Here is a 14,625-nt window from a genome sequence, read left to right on the forward strand (position 1 = left end):
GCAGAATTCACTCTGTCACCACCTCATTCACTCATCCAAGTGTACAGTTTACAGATATTATACTTCAGCTTAAACTCCCAGGCGGTGTTTACAAAGCTAATATCACCTCTGTGACATCATTTTGGACATAAAATGTTCAATAAAGGACCTTTTTGAAGTACTACCAGCTCTTGATTGGATATAAATATCTCTGGCCGATCTATGCCCCTGCTCCTTTCACCTTGGTCTAAGGTTTGGCCCGTCACGGTGAAGCCCAGAGGTCTGGGTTATTCCAAGTCCCTGTTGGGGGAGAGCCGGCTCTGCCTCACCGCTACGTCTCTCATCTTGGTCAGAGTGGCGGCATGCAGTGACTTGCCGTCGGCAACAATACCTTTGCTGAGTGTCCGGCGCTTTGGCCACTTGGATGGTTCATTCTTCTTGGAGCTCGGCAGGTCGGCACTAAATGGTCCTGGAGAGATCTGGATGGAGGCTAGGGACCAAGGTAATTCACAATGAGAGACGTTCTAATTTTCCTAGTTTCTGCGATACCATACTGTAGGCAGTGTTATTAATCCATTCACATTCAAATCGCGATTCAAAATCGATTCAAAGAATTCCAAAAATCGATTCCTTTTTTTATTTTTATAAAAAAATAAAATTATGTCTACTGCAATCATCTGCGAAAAGTAACTACATTTACATAATGTGAATCGGGTTTTTTTTTTTTTTAATCAAATCGATATTGAATCGTGACATTTTCTGAATCGTGCACCCCTAGTTGTAATGTAACAAAGTACAAATACTTTGTCATGTATCTGTACTTACGTGGTTATTTATACTATTGAGAACTTTCACTTTTACTCCACTACTTTTCCTAAATAAAATATATACTTTTACTTCAGCGTCTTCGTTACTTACAAGAAATGTTTTTGTACGTTGGAGTGAACAAAAACTTAAAATTCAGTTTTTCTCTTTGTTGATGTCAGAGTTTGAATTAGATGTTTTAGGTGTGGAAACGCTGAATATTATGCTTTGCTATAAGGAAGCCACAATGTTCATTATCAAAGTTTTTCTTTACTTTTACTTCTAATAGTTAAGTACATTTAGTATCAAGTACAGTAAATATCACATACTTTAAGACTTTTACCCAAGTAATATTCTAAAAGGTGACTTTAACTTCTACCAAAGTCATTTTTCTGGTAAGATACTTTTACACAAGTATTGCTTTCAAGTACTTTTATACAAGACTGACTGTAGGACTGTTCCACCTCTTCATGTCTGCTCTGTACAGGAAACCCAGCAGTAGCCCAGCACATTCATGAGGTGGTTCGCGAGACGGTTAGGGCACTACGAGCTCTTCCTGACTTCAGCCGGTCACCGACCTCCAATCACAATCAGCTTCAGAACCTTCTGGCCTCAAAACGCTGCCGACCCAAATACAGAGACAAACGGGTGAATGTGAGGCCGCTTGGTTCACGCCTGGCCCTGCCTCCCAGAAACCCTGAAATCCAGACAAGTCCAACTAAATGTGACCTCGAGCCCAGCAAACCACACAAAACGGAGCCTGAATCCGATCTGAGCCCCACCTCGCATCTCAGCCCTTTCAGACTCCATCAGAGCTCCGTGTCGGAGACTGGCAGCTACATGGAAATGAAAACGGACCATCATCTCCCCATAAACAACGGGGGAGATGACAACTGCAGGAGAACTGCCGTGGTGACGGGGGAGCAGTGCGGTGTTGCAGCCAGCGGGATGGAGGGCTGGGAGCCAGGTGAGGAGCAGGGCCCGGGGTACATGATGATGTCTCCACAGGGAAGCCGCGGACCGTCTGTGCTGCCTCAGGATGACTATGTGACCATGGCGAGCCCACATAAATACAGCTGGCTAGCTTACTCCTCCCCCTCCTCTTCGCTTCAGACATCATTCAACAGGTAAGCTTAACTTTTAATTCTCAAAAAGGCGGCAGAGAGAACCAGGCCTGCATTGGAGACTCTGTTATCCAGTTGATGGAAACTCAACACTTCCTTCGTGTTTTCTTGTTGTCCTGATGAATTCAGTATAATGTCCATTTTCATCCCCATCAGTACCATAAGAATCCTGTCGGGCGAGCCACTTTTCCCTGAACGATGTTAAGCTACCATGAATGAAACTAAACATTTCCTCCAGAATTTTACATTGAAAGTCCTTTGCAGCCTTCAAAAAACATCAGGGAATCTTGAGTTTCTTACAGGCAGCTTAAACATAGGTCATTATCATGCATGATTGTGACTGATCAGTATCAGCGTCAGTGATTAATCCAGGTTGGCCTATTTCTGTAGTCATCAACTAGACTGGAAGAGTCACTTAGACATATTAAAGTGGTGATTGTTTGACCTCTATCGAAGCTGATATTTGTGTTCAACTTAAGTATTCAAGTATTCGACTTAAGACTCACTTTAAAAAACTGACTCGACTAGCTGCCTTTATACCTCCTGACTGCATTAGTTGTATGATGCAAAATGACGAAACATTGCAACAGGAAAGGTTGACTACACATGCTAAATACAGGAAAACTGCATCTGTAAAGGAAAATACAAAAAGTAAACCCCTTCCAGCACAAACTGAAAGACGCTGACACTACAAATAAAAGCCTCAGAATTGACCAAGAGGATATATTTAATGTCATTTAGACCACCACCTGTGTATTGTTTGGACTTGTAAAATACAACTTTTTGTCTTTCTTTTTTTTTTTTTTTTTGTAGCTCCACCTCTGACAGCAGCTACTCTCCTCTGCACCCATCGCATCATCAGACCAATGAGCACAGCGGGCCACACTGGCTGGTGACCTCAGTCCAACAGTCAGAAACCGAAGCCGGCCAATCACAGATGAGCATCGGCTACTCCACCCAACCACAGGATGATGCGAGGCAGGAGCAGACGTTGGCCAAGCGGAGACGCCTCCCGGCACAGACCCGGGCCACCTCATCTCCTGTGAGGAGTGTTGATGGGTCTGGCATGTTGACTCCATTTGCTGCAAGTGGACCAGGCTATACTGGGTCAATCCAGGCTAGTCCAAACTCTGGTACCGGCCGGTCCAGCCGACTCCAAGCGGCATCTCGCCAATTTGTTAGAAGATACCGGCTTTCTTTGTGCCTGCCTTGTTGCCTGCAAGCTGAGGACAGGCATTGAGTCTTTGTAACAATTCATTGTTTTGTTAACATCAATCTCAACCGGACCATTTACTTTTTCTGGTTCAGCAGCGGACGTTGTGGTTACTGTCCACAAAAAGTGAAACTTAAGCTGATTTAAAGAATAATTGATTTCAATTTTTCAGCGTTGTTGCACTTAATCACTTGCATGCTGCACACTTGCTGTGACAATGCACATGCATAAACTGGGGCTTTAAAATCTTACATTGAATGAATACTACAGTATGTTTAAGAAAAAGTTGTCTTTGTTGACAGTTTTAGTCTGTTAACGCACTTAATGTTTGGTTTCAGTTAGCCACTTTTTGCCAATTAATTGGTTTCTCTTTTGGCTAAACCACACAGCACTTGAAGATGCTCTGTTATATGAAATAATTAAAAGAATAAAGTCACAGTAATGCACATTTTTCTTCAGCCCTTCATTGACAACATTCACACATCAGACAGCTCAGTATAAGACTTTGTATGTTATTCAGTCAAAAGCAAATGTGTATTAATGAAGATACTGTGCATTGTATCCATCCCTGTCAGCATAATCAACCTAAATAATTGTAATCTTCACAGAGTCAAGATTATATCCCTGATGTCATTGTGGAGCATCGTGAGTAACCTTGTTTTACAAGTCATACTTAACAGGTGCACAAGCTTCTCAATTAAAGTTAAATAGAAACTACAGCAGTGTCTGTAAGGAATGTATGGAAGGCAAGTCGTCCTACATTTTGTGTTTCACATTCAGCATCAAACACCATTCCATAAATGAGTTTTAAATATAGTATGTATGCATTACCAATTGTTTGTCTGAAATGCACCATTTTAAGATTTGTGACAATATGAACAATTAGGGAGTGATATTTTCTTTACCATATAATCATGGATTTGCAAAACTAAAGTCTGGCCTATAGGGTGTAAGTCAACCCAAGTTCACCAGTGTGCTGCATGCAGCAGTGATCTCCTACATTTTGTAAATGTCCGATGCGTTTAAAGTTGGGCTTTGCCGTAATAACATTTGCTTGTAAGATGCATTTTTTTTTTTTTTTGCACCTCTACCAGCAATATACTTTTGTAATATGTATCTCTTTTTGCCCATTCTTGAGGTATGAGCAGTCAAAAACCAGTCAGCCAAAAGCTGAGAGGAACTTGCTCAATACAAACCAGGTTTTACTCCAACTCTTTGACTTCACAGGGTCAACATCTACTCCTAGAGTGTGAATAATTCACTGTAGCATCATAACTAATATACTGTACAACACAATTAGTTTGTCCCAAACTCTGATGCTCACATGTCCATTCAGTCGCTCGCCCAGTAACATTTGATCAGTTTGTTAGTTTTTCTTTTTTCCTTAATTGTCATAACACTGATTGTCATTCAATTGAGATGGTTTGAATCATTTCTGCATAATCTGTGGGCTGCTGATTGAATCCAGTGATTCATGCAAATAATTATTGAGTTTTTGAAATGGAACGTCATCTTTAAAGAAATAATAATAGAAATGTGTGAATACTCAAAAGAAGGGTTAGGGGGTTTTATTTACTGTATGCACTAATATACTAACACACATTAAATATAATTTCTTTTTTAATGTAATGATAAATGTAAACAGCCTAAATCCTACCTAGTAAATGCAGAAACTGAAATTCTTTGTTTTAGTGACAAAAAACAAAAGAAGTGGATGAAAACAAAATCATGAGTTTCCGTCATATTTATTCAGCATAAAAGCTGAACTCACAATCCACTTCCTTGTATACAACAACCTCCTCCATGGTGTCCAGAGGACAGACCAGAACAGACTTACTTTTAGATTAGTTTACTTTTTTATTATTTATATAATTTATTTTATTATATTTTGTTATTGTCTTAGTTTCCTCTGCTGTTGAAAAGAATATATAGCTTAATATAAGTTACACATTTCAGGAAAGTGTACTTAAAGTATCAAAAGTAAAAGTACTGATTTTGCAGAAGAATGGCCCACATCAGTTATTTTACTGGTTGGCACAGAGAAGATATTAGAAAGGACACATGTAGGAATAGACAAATACAAAGTGTGAACAACAAATAATAGACATCTGCTGTGAAAACTTCAGAAATAGCTCACTGAGATAAGCTACTGACTCCACAATGTGAGGTTGAAGGATCAAATCTCAAATTTATTTTGACAGTTTTTCAACTTCTCTACTCTGAAATGTGAACGATAAACACAACTTCCAACCACTTATGATATATCAGATCAGTTAGCTCAGTGTGATAGCACACTGGTTGGAAGAGCACGATGATTGGGAGTTAAATACTGCTGAGGTGTACTTTATTTTGAGGTTTAACACCCAGAAACACGAGGTCCTTCACCTAGTGATGGCTAAATGAAGCTTCATGAACCATTGTCTCTTTTTTTTCTGAGCCCACTAGATGGCGCTCTCTCTTCAACAAAGGGTTGAAAATGCACTGAATTGCCATTCCTTTAACCTTTTTCTTTGAAGAGAGAGCGCCATCTAGTGGGGTCAGAAAATAAAGAAAATGGTTCACGAAGCTTTCAGACCATCACTACCTTCACCCAGGAGACTGGGGTTCATGTCCCACGCCACTGAAAAGTACTTTCCAAAACCCAACTGTCTGAGTTTCCATAAAAATGCAGCGGACAGTTGGGATTAGGAAAGTATTTAACCATGATATGTGGGACACGACCCCCGGTCTCCTGGGTGGGAAGATCATGGTTGCAGTCGGTAAAAAGTCAACTGCAGATCAGATAGCTCAGTGTGATGGAACACTGGTTGGAAAAACCCAATGGTTGTGAGTTCAAATACTAATGAGATGCACACTTTATTGTGAGGTTCAATTCAATTTTATTTATAGTATCAATTCATAACAAGAGTTATCTCAAGACACTTTACAGATAGAGTAGGTCTAGACCACACTCTATAATTTACAAAGACCCAACAATTCCAGTAATTCCCCATATATAACACCTAGAAACATCCTGTGCTTTTTGGTCAGTGAAATTAACAGATTTTTGTGGCGTTAATCTTGAGTGTGTTTGTGAATTTTGAGGTCCAGCACCCGAAGATGGGGTAGCTCAATGTGTTTACCTTATATGTGATTTGAAAGAAACTCGTAGGCTATTTGTAGCCTAACTGTTTATCAAAAACATATTATCAAACTATAGCGTACTATAGTCTATTACTAGACTTATGATACGCGTTACGGTGGTCGACGTAATGTAGCCTAAGTGGACCGTTCAATGCAGTAGGCTGTGAGAAAGTGAAAATGGAACTCGCTGCGAGCAGAAAAAGGGCCGCCCGGCAGCACCCCCAGGCCCAGCAAAAAGAAAGCGACCCAAGCCGAGCCACACGCCCAACCCGCAATGCCGACCTGTCCCGCGTCGGCAAGGACCCCAAACAACACACTACATCGCCGCTGCCAAAACAGCGTGAAACATCCGACAGAATACGAGCCGCGCATGAAGGAATCCACAGACAGCAGCCAAAATGCAGCAACTTCAGGTAGGCTACGGCAAAGGAAGGACAGTCGCAGCTAAAACCTTGTGTTAACCAGACAGTGCCTCTCCCGGGCTGTCAGCCGTTCTCTCGGAGTCTCCCTACAGTGGGAGCGGAGCGACTGCTGCTCGTTAGCAAACGTTAGCTTTCTAATTTCACCCACCCAACATGCCTTCATCATAGGCCTACTGGTTAGCGAAAATTTGCCAAACAAAATTGTCGCTCGTCTGGCGATAGCGATGCACTTTCCTACGATGTGAAAAGAGCATGTGAATTCGACATTAAGTTGTTACATTTGTAAGGTATTTTATTGTGTAGGCTAACCTCTCAGTTGAAGGTTAAAAGGAAGCTTTTATTGTGACGGGGAAGACGGAAGTCAATAAAGTGTTGTGTTGTATTTTCGGTATTTTCTGACAGTTGACTGTGTTGGGGTGGAATAAAGTGAGAGTGAGACGTGCAGCGCCGTCTTGGTTCCGGTGTCGTGCCAAGGTATATCCGCCAGGATTTGTATCCCCTGGCCGCGGTAGCGCGCGTGCACTCAGAGCGGAGTCCCGAAAAATTCGAAGTCCGAAATCCAAGCAGTTGACCCGAATCCCGAATCCTGCCCTAGGGCCTAATTGTCCCGCCAATTAGAGCAAAGTCTCAAGAGCAGACTCTCGAGTAGGCCTATATTATAGTCTGATAGAACATTAACAACTGTTCATAGTTGCCAAATCTGGCGACACACACAGTCACCCTGTATATGTGAGCTTTGAAGAGCAGGTCTGCTTTCCCTCAGTATGCCAAACTGCTGTCCTTCGTCCTGAGCATCCCCGCGAGCAACGTTTACTCAGAGCGGTTGTTTTCCATCATGAAGGGTGCCTGTGCTGATGTGAGAAAGAGATGCTCATTTAACCTGATCCGCAGCGAAATTAAAGTAAAAATGAATTTACAAATGAGCTGTGCAGAATTCCACAAACTCATCATAAGCCGAGAGTGCTGGCAGGCAGCAGTGAAATATGCCAGCGGCGCGGGGCCTCCAGGGCAACCCAATCTTAGGAGGTAGCTTTAGTGCATTTAAACTTTTGTTGTATACGCACAAAGAAAATAAAACCTTTTTGTCCCCTTTTTATGTTATAAAGTAGATGAAGAGAGTGCAAGTTGCAGCCATGAGGCCAGGGAAAGTGCACGTGCAGTTAAAGCACAGTCATTGTGTTTGTTTTGTTTGTTTCATAATGACACCTTGAGTTCATGATTTTAATGATTTTGTATTTGTATTTTCGGGTTTACATGACAAGACAGTTGAATTCCTGAATAAAAAATAAATAAATAAATCATTTTGATGCATTGTTTTGAAATTCATGTAACCCGCCCCCAGTGTTTACCAGGTCACAACAAACAACCTGAGATAATATGGACACGTCTGCTGTTTTCTAGCAAACGTTACACAGGGGATACACATTATATCAGGCTGTTTTTCACCTGATATAATGTGTATCCCCTCCCCAAACATGCAAAGGGCAGACCCTGTCATCATGTGAGTTATTTTCTGTCTTTACCAGGTCACAGTGAATGACCTGAGATAATATGGAGATGTCTGCTCTTTTCTAGCAAAAGTTACAGAGGGGATACACATTATATCAGGCTGTTTTTCACCTGATATAATGTGTATCCCCTCCCCAAACATGCAAAGGGCAGACCCTGTCATCATGTGAGTTATTTTCTGTCTTTACCAGGTCACAGTGAACGACCTGAGATAATATGGAGATGTCTGCTCTTTTCTAGCAAAAGTTACAGAGGGGATGCACATTATATCAGGCTGTTTTTCACCAGACAGAAAATAACTCACATGATGACAGGGTCTGCCCTTTGCATGTTTGGGGAGGGGATACACATTATATCAGCTGAAAAACGGCCTGATATAATGTGTATCCCCTCTGTAACTTTTGCTAGAGGGCAGGGAGGGATGGATTAGCAAAGACGAGGAAAAAATATTGTTCATGAACCTGCATGACATCACATAGATAGGCCTATCAGTTGGCCTATGTAGCTAAGGTGCATGTCAATATGAAACTTTGGAAAACACTGTCCACAATGCTAAACGACGCATTAAACAAGTCACACATTGCCTTAATGTAACAGACAAATAAACTTATTTATAGTAGATAAATGAGACCCTTGTTACTATGGAAAACCCTGTTGAGTCTTCCACGTCGCTATTTGTTCCATTTAAGAGGTGGATTTGAAGTGCAGCAGTTAAACTCCGCTCTGAGTGCACGCGCACTCCCGTGGCCAGGGGATACAAATCCTGGATAAGTGCCTTGGCACGACAGCCTGTATCTTTATTTTAATACCAAACCTGAATCTAGACGATATAAGAAACCCCCGGTTACACATTTAACTATTTTAGAGGCTGTGGACGTTGTTTACTTCATTAATGTGTTTACTGTGTTAATGGACTAAGGATGGGAGTAGGATTCGGTTCGGTTTCGGGTTTGGCAAAATCTTAACCAGTGGATTCGGTATTCGGCCAAACCCCAAAAATCTGGATTCGGTGCATCCCTAGAAAAAATGTACATAAAGTATAAGAAATAGAAAAAAAGTAGAATTAGTTATAATAATAATAATAGTAATAAAAAACATATTTACACAGTAAACACCCTTATATAAACAGACAGTATATAAACAGAGGTATACAGATGAATAGAAATGACATATTGCACATTTGGAGGTAACAAAGAGTGATAAATAGATAAATATGCATAGTGTAGAATATTGTCCAGTGATGGCTCATATTGCAGAAACAGCTAGTAGCAGTGCTACATTATGATGTGGCATTAAAGAGTCTGAGTGCTGCTGGAATGAAGGACCTGCGGTAGTGCTCCTTCTTGCACTGAGGGTGCAGCAGTCTGCCGCTGAAGGAGCTGCTCAGGGAACTCACAGTCACATGTAGGGGGTGAGAGGTGTTGCCCATGATTGATGCCAGCCTGGCTAACAGCCTCCTCTCCCTCACCTCCTCTATGGTGTCCACAGGGCAGACCAGAACAGAGCTAGCCCTTTTTTTCCCCTGTCCCCTCTCTGCTCCCAGCTCCCCAGCAGGCTACTGCATAAAAGATTGCAGACGCCACCACAGAGTCAGAAATGTTTTTAACAGAGTCTTGCACACACCGATGTTGTGATATATATAAGTTTTTGTATTGTTGTTCTTTGCCCTTTCCCTTCTTTTGATATACCTCTGTAAATTATCAAGATCAATGATGATGATGATAAATGAGAGGTATCTGATGATGACCCTCATGTGGCACTGACACTCCAGACCCCCGGCCGACTTCAAACTGACCCGAAGACGACTCTGCGACCTCTTAACATGTAGCAACTTGAGCGGATGAATGTATGGATTATGAATCAGCTTCATAAAGACGAATGGAGGACGTTATGAGGTCAGTCAGAGGCTGGACTGCATGCCACACAGCAGTCTCCCTCCTTAGGCAATAATGATCCGTGGCACTATCCACTCGCCATAGCCCGGATAGACAACAAACACACGGTTCCTGTGTTCCGTTGCTAACTTAACAGCTAGTTTATGCTAACGTCTGTACAGTTGGTACTTTGGCTGTTCGGGGCGAATAAACAAACGACCCCGCGGTCACATTCACCGGAATGACGCTAGGCGAAAAGTATGCATCGCTGTGAGAAGGAATATGGCGTTTTATATTGGTTTTGTTTGTGTTTCGGCAAATAGACGGTTGCAGGTGGACTGGTGTTTACATGGTCCGGGGGAGCTGGACGTCCGCAGGTTTGTCTTTGCCATTGTATTCATGAACATTTCCACATTTCAGTGCTAATGCAAACTATAACTATACATTACATAACAGTTGATTATTGTTGTATGCTTTTCACTTTGACTGTCAGCTGTGTCGCGACTGCAGTCCTTTTATTTGTCTCATACCTGCAGATATGCAGCCTCAATGGATGACACCTGGGAATAAGTAGAGGAACCTTCTACAGACCAACTGAAGGAACATCTTTGTGCTGAAGCTCTGAGGTAGGACATGCTTTCTCTCTCAGGATGAACAGCTGCTGTGTTTAATGTTGAGGGATTGAGTTCATTTGAAAGGGTCAGGTCACACAGAGTCCAGAATCTCAACAACATTGTCCACAGTAAGGATTCTAATATATATATATATATATATATATATATATATATATATATATATATATATATATATATATCTCTGGAGTAACTGAGACACTGTTTGTGGAAATTACCTCAAACGAAATGTTAATGAGAAAAGACTTTAAGGTTAGGTTAAGTGTTTGCATGAGTTTAATTCCTGCTTGAGGTATTTTCAGTGGCAGAACTGTCACCTTCTGTATGTTAGACCCAGGTGTTGTTTATAATGCTGAAGAAGTCTAATAGGACTATGTAGTGATAGAGCAGAGTGTAAACTGCTGCCTTCCCTGTGTTACATCTTCTAAAACCCGCTGGTCAGGTGGCTGCTTTGGTGTTCGGAAGGTTGTAGTTTGAAGCCCTCGGCAGGTCTGTCGGGTTTAAAAGAGTAAACGCACAAAGCAATGTGTGAAATGTTTCAGAGAATTTGTGCTGAAGCTGAATGTTCCGTCAGCTCATGACAACGATGGCAGCGTTAGTGTTAGAGTTGTTGGTAAGCTGTCGTGTAAGAGAAGACGTGTGAGTGTGGTAGGCTTGGTGGTGTAGTGCTGCTGTTAGTTGTCATAAATCTCTGAGAACGTTTAGCTGGTTCCATCTTCCCCACTCAGATCGGTTTTGAAATTTAACACTTTGGAGACACAACAGTGAAAATCATGCAGCCGAGTGTGAAAGTAGATTGAAGTTCTTTGTGGTACCTTCATCGCTTAATATTGTTCTCCTCCCGCACCTCAGCTTCATGCATCCTGAACACACACATTGCATTTTTTAACGCCTGTATGGCATAGAAATAAAATTAGAAATACTTGGCATCATGTATATAAAATCATTTATTTAAATTGTGAAAGTGCCGCACAGTTGTTTGTGAAGGCTGACAAAAGTTTTAAACCCACACCACTTTGCTGGTAATTTTTGCCATAAACGACCCAGAGCACTGAATATCAGGCAGTCAGCTGTAGGAGAAGTTGACGTTAGCCAGCAGTAACTAAACAGCTTTGGACAGGCGCTTCCCTCCAGCATGGATTAAAAACGCACAGGTCAAACACTGACCCCGGAACAGTTTATAAGAAAACTAACCGTTGTGCATGTCAGCAGATGTGTTTTCTTGTTGGAAATGTGATGGTGACGGGTTGTTGTATGTGGGTTTTGGCAGGAGGCTGCTGTTTTCACTTCCTGCGTACCGGCACTGAATCTTTAGTGGTACGGAGTATTGGACCGCACCGGCCTTCTCTCCCGCCCCCCGGTTGCAGCCCTAATATTAATACGTATCACACAATTTCATTTGTTACGGTCTTTGTGTCAGCTGGATTGCAATGCAGCTGCATGTAGTTGACCTTAGGGTGCAGCTCAGATACTAAATGATGTTAACAAAACACGGCCTGTCCTCTGCATGTGAGCTACAGTTCTCAGCACTAGTAGCTTCACCTTGTGTCTCGGTGTCTTTTATTCCTCTTTAAGGAAAAGACATAGGCACAAATGTTTTGAATCAGAATAATCCAATAAACTCTTGTTTTCTCTTGTTTTCTCCCCAGATGAGTGCAGAGTTTCCGGACCACAACGGAGAAGTTCCTTCACTCCATTCATGCCTTCTTCATACCGTACTCACTGTATACTCATAGTATTGTATGCCATGAAAAAAATAATAAAAAAAGTAAGTAATAGTAGTAGTATGTATTATGTCAAAAAATCTCTGAAAAAGTCATACAGAATGTCAAAAAGTGTTATTACATTGTTATTACATTGTAATAACACTGTTATAACATGTATTATGTTTAAAAAAATGCTGTTAAAAAAGTCGTACAGAATGTCACAAAGTGTTATTACACAGTACATAAAAGTGGATGTACTGTCCATAAAAAATTTTTTTTCCCCCTGTTTCAGATTTTTATTTCCTTTCTCTGAGTTTATCCTACTTTTCTCTAAGTTCTCCTATTCTGGTCTCTTCCTTTCCTCTACACTTGTATCACCCCTTCTCTGAGTTCTCCTACTCTGGTATTTCCTTTTTACTGAGTTCTCCTACTCTGCTCTCTCGAAATTGTCCTACTCTTCTCTGAGTAGTCCTACTCTTCTCTGAGTACTCCTACCCTTGTCTTTTCCTTTCTCTGATCTTTTCCTGTCCTTGTCTTAATACTCTCCCTTCCTGTTCTTAATACTCTCCTAGTCTCTTCTTGCCTGCACTTTCTTTCCTATCTAAGTGTTTGCACATACGCTAGCACCGAGCCGGTCTTGAACACTCGACCCTGGGCGCCTTAGAGTCGAGCACAAACCAACAGCACTACCAACGCAAGTACGCTCGGAAGAGTTCTCCGGGTGTATTTGTCGTTGTCATTCTGGGTGTAAAGCTCAAAATAAATTTGATTTTTTCCCAGTATTAGAACCCATGACCTTTGTGTCTTCCAACCCATGTTCCATCACACTGAGCTATCAGATGTGATACAACCTGCACGTGTCTAGTTGTGTATTTGACTTCTTCAGTTTGGGTGTTGGACCTTAAAATTTAGTGTGCCTCAAAATAATTGAATTCACAACCTTCTGAATGGATTATGGCGCATCTATCATGTTGAGCTATCCATGAAGCTGGAAATGAGTTGGTTGGAGGTTGTATTTAATGTTCACATTACTGAAGAGAGACATTTAAAAAGCATTTGACTGAGCTGGGATTTGAGCCCTCAACCTCAGCTTGTCATGTCAGCATCCTATCTTGGTGAGCTATTCCTCAGGCTTCAAATTCCAATTTTCGTTCTATTATTTGTTCTTCACACTACCAGGGAGACTCCTTGGGCATCTTTAGCCAGATGGGGGGGGGGGTTTGCTAGATCGGATCCACTGGCCGCTGTCAAAGGACGTGCCTGGTGGCCTGCTTTATATTGCCTCTGATTGACTAACCCTGTTATCCTAACCCTATAACCAATCCCCACTCCTCATGCCTGAACCTAACCACGTCAACACGCCTAGTGGATGTGATCTAGCATTTACCGGCGGCTTCAGCCTGTCTTGCTGAGCCACTTCTCTCTCTCATAATGAAAACTTTCAGGAGTGGGAGGGCACATGAATGAATGAATTAATGAGTGAACAAATAAATCCTTTCTGAATAAGAATATTAAAAGCACCATGCATGTTCAAGAGTGCCAATTCGGACCATGTGGTCGGAGCTTGTTAATAAGCAGCTGAATGCTGTGTGGGACAAAGGATGTGTAGCCTCTTTTAGTCTCCTGGGGACAATAAAGGATTTATTTGTTCACTCATTAATTCATTCATTCATGTGCCCTCCCACTCCTGAAAGTTTTCATTATGAGAGAGAGAAGTGGCTCAGCAAGACAGGCTGAAGCTGCCCGGTAAATGCTAGATCACATCCACTAGGCGTGTTGACGTGGTTAGGTTCAGGCATGAGGAGTGGGGATTGGTTATAGGGTTAGGATAACAGGGTAAGTCAATCAGAGGCAATATAAGGCAGGCCACCAGGCACGTCCTTTGACAGCGGCACGGCCAGTGGATCCGATCTAGCAAAACTTTTCCCCCCCCATCTGGCTAAAGATGCCCAAGGAGTCTCCCTGGTAGTGTTAAGAACAAATAATAGAACGAAAATTGGTTTTCCAAGCCTGAGGAATAGCTCACCAGGATAAGATGCTGACATGATAATCTGAGGTTGAGGGATTAAATCCCAGCTCAGTCAAATGCTTTTTTAAATGTCTCTCATTAAACACAACCTGAACATTAAATACAACCTCCAACCAACTCATTTCCAGCTTCATGGATAGCTCAACATAATAGATGTGCCATGATCCATTCAGAAGGTTGTAAATTCAACTCTTTTGAGGCATACTAAAT

The 14,625-nt window shown here is 41.8% G+C and overlaps 1 protein-coding gene across 1 annotated transcript; it reads left to right on the top strand.

The window, feature by feature from the left end:
• Positions 1–6,400: 6,400 nt before the first annotated feature.
• Positions 6,401–12,639, top strand: LOC144513043 (uncharacterized). Its single transcript, XM_078244105.1, has 4 exons — positions 6,401–6,656; positions 10,372–10,425; positions 10,585–10,674; positions 12,330–12,639. The coding sequence occupies exons 1-3, from the start codon at positions 6,421–6,423 to the stop codon at positions 10,616–10,618; spliced, it is 324 nt and encodes a 107-aa protein (XP_078100231.1). The 5' UTR covers positions 6,401–6,420; the 3' UTR covers positions 10,619–10,674; positions 12,330–12,639.
• Positions 12,640–14,625: the final 1,986 nt, after the last annotated feature.

Source organism: Sander vitreus, chromosome 24 (assembly GCF_031162955.1).
Source record: "Sander vitreus isolate 19-12246 chromosome 24, sanVit1, whole genome shotgun sequence".
NCBI lineage: Eukaryota > Metazoa > Chordata > Actinopteri > Perciformes > Percidae > Sander > Sander vitreus.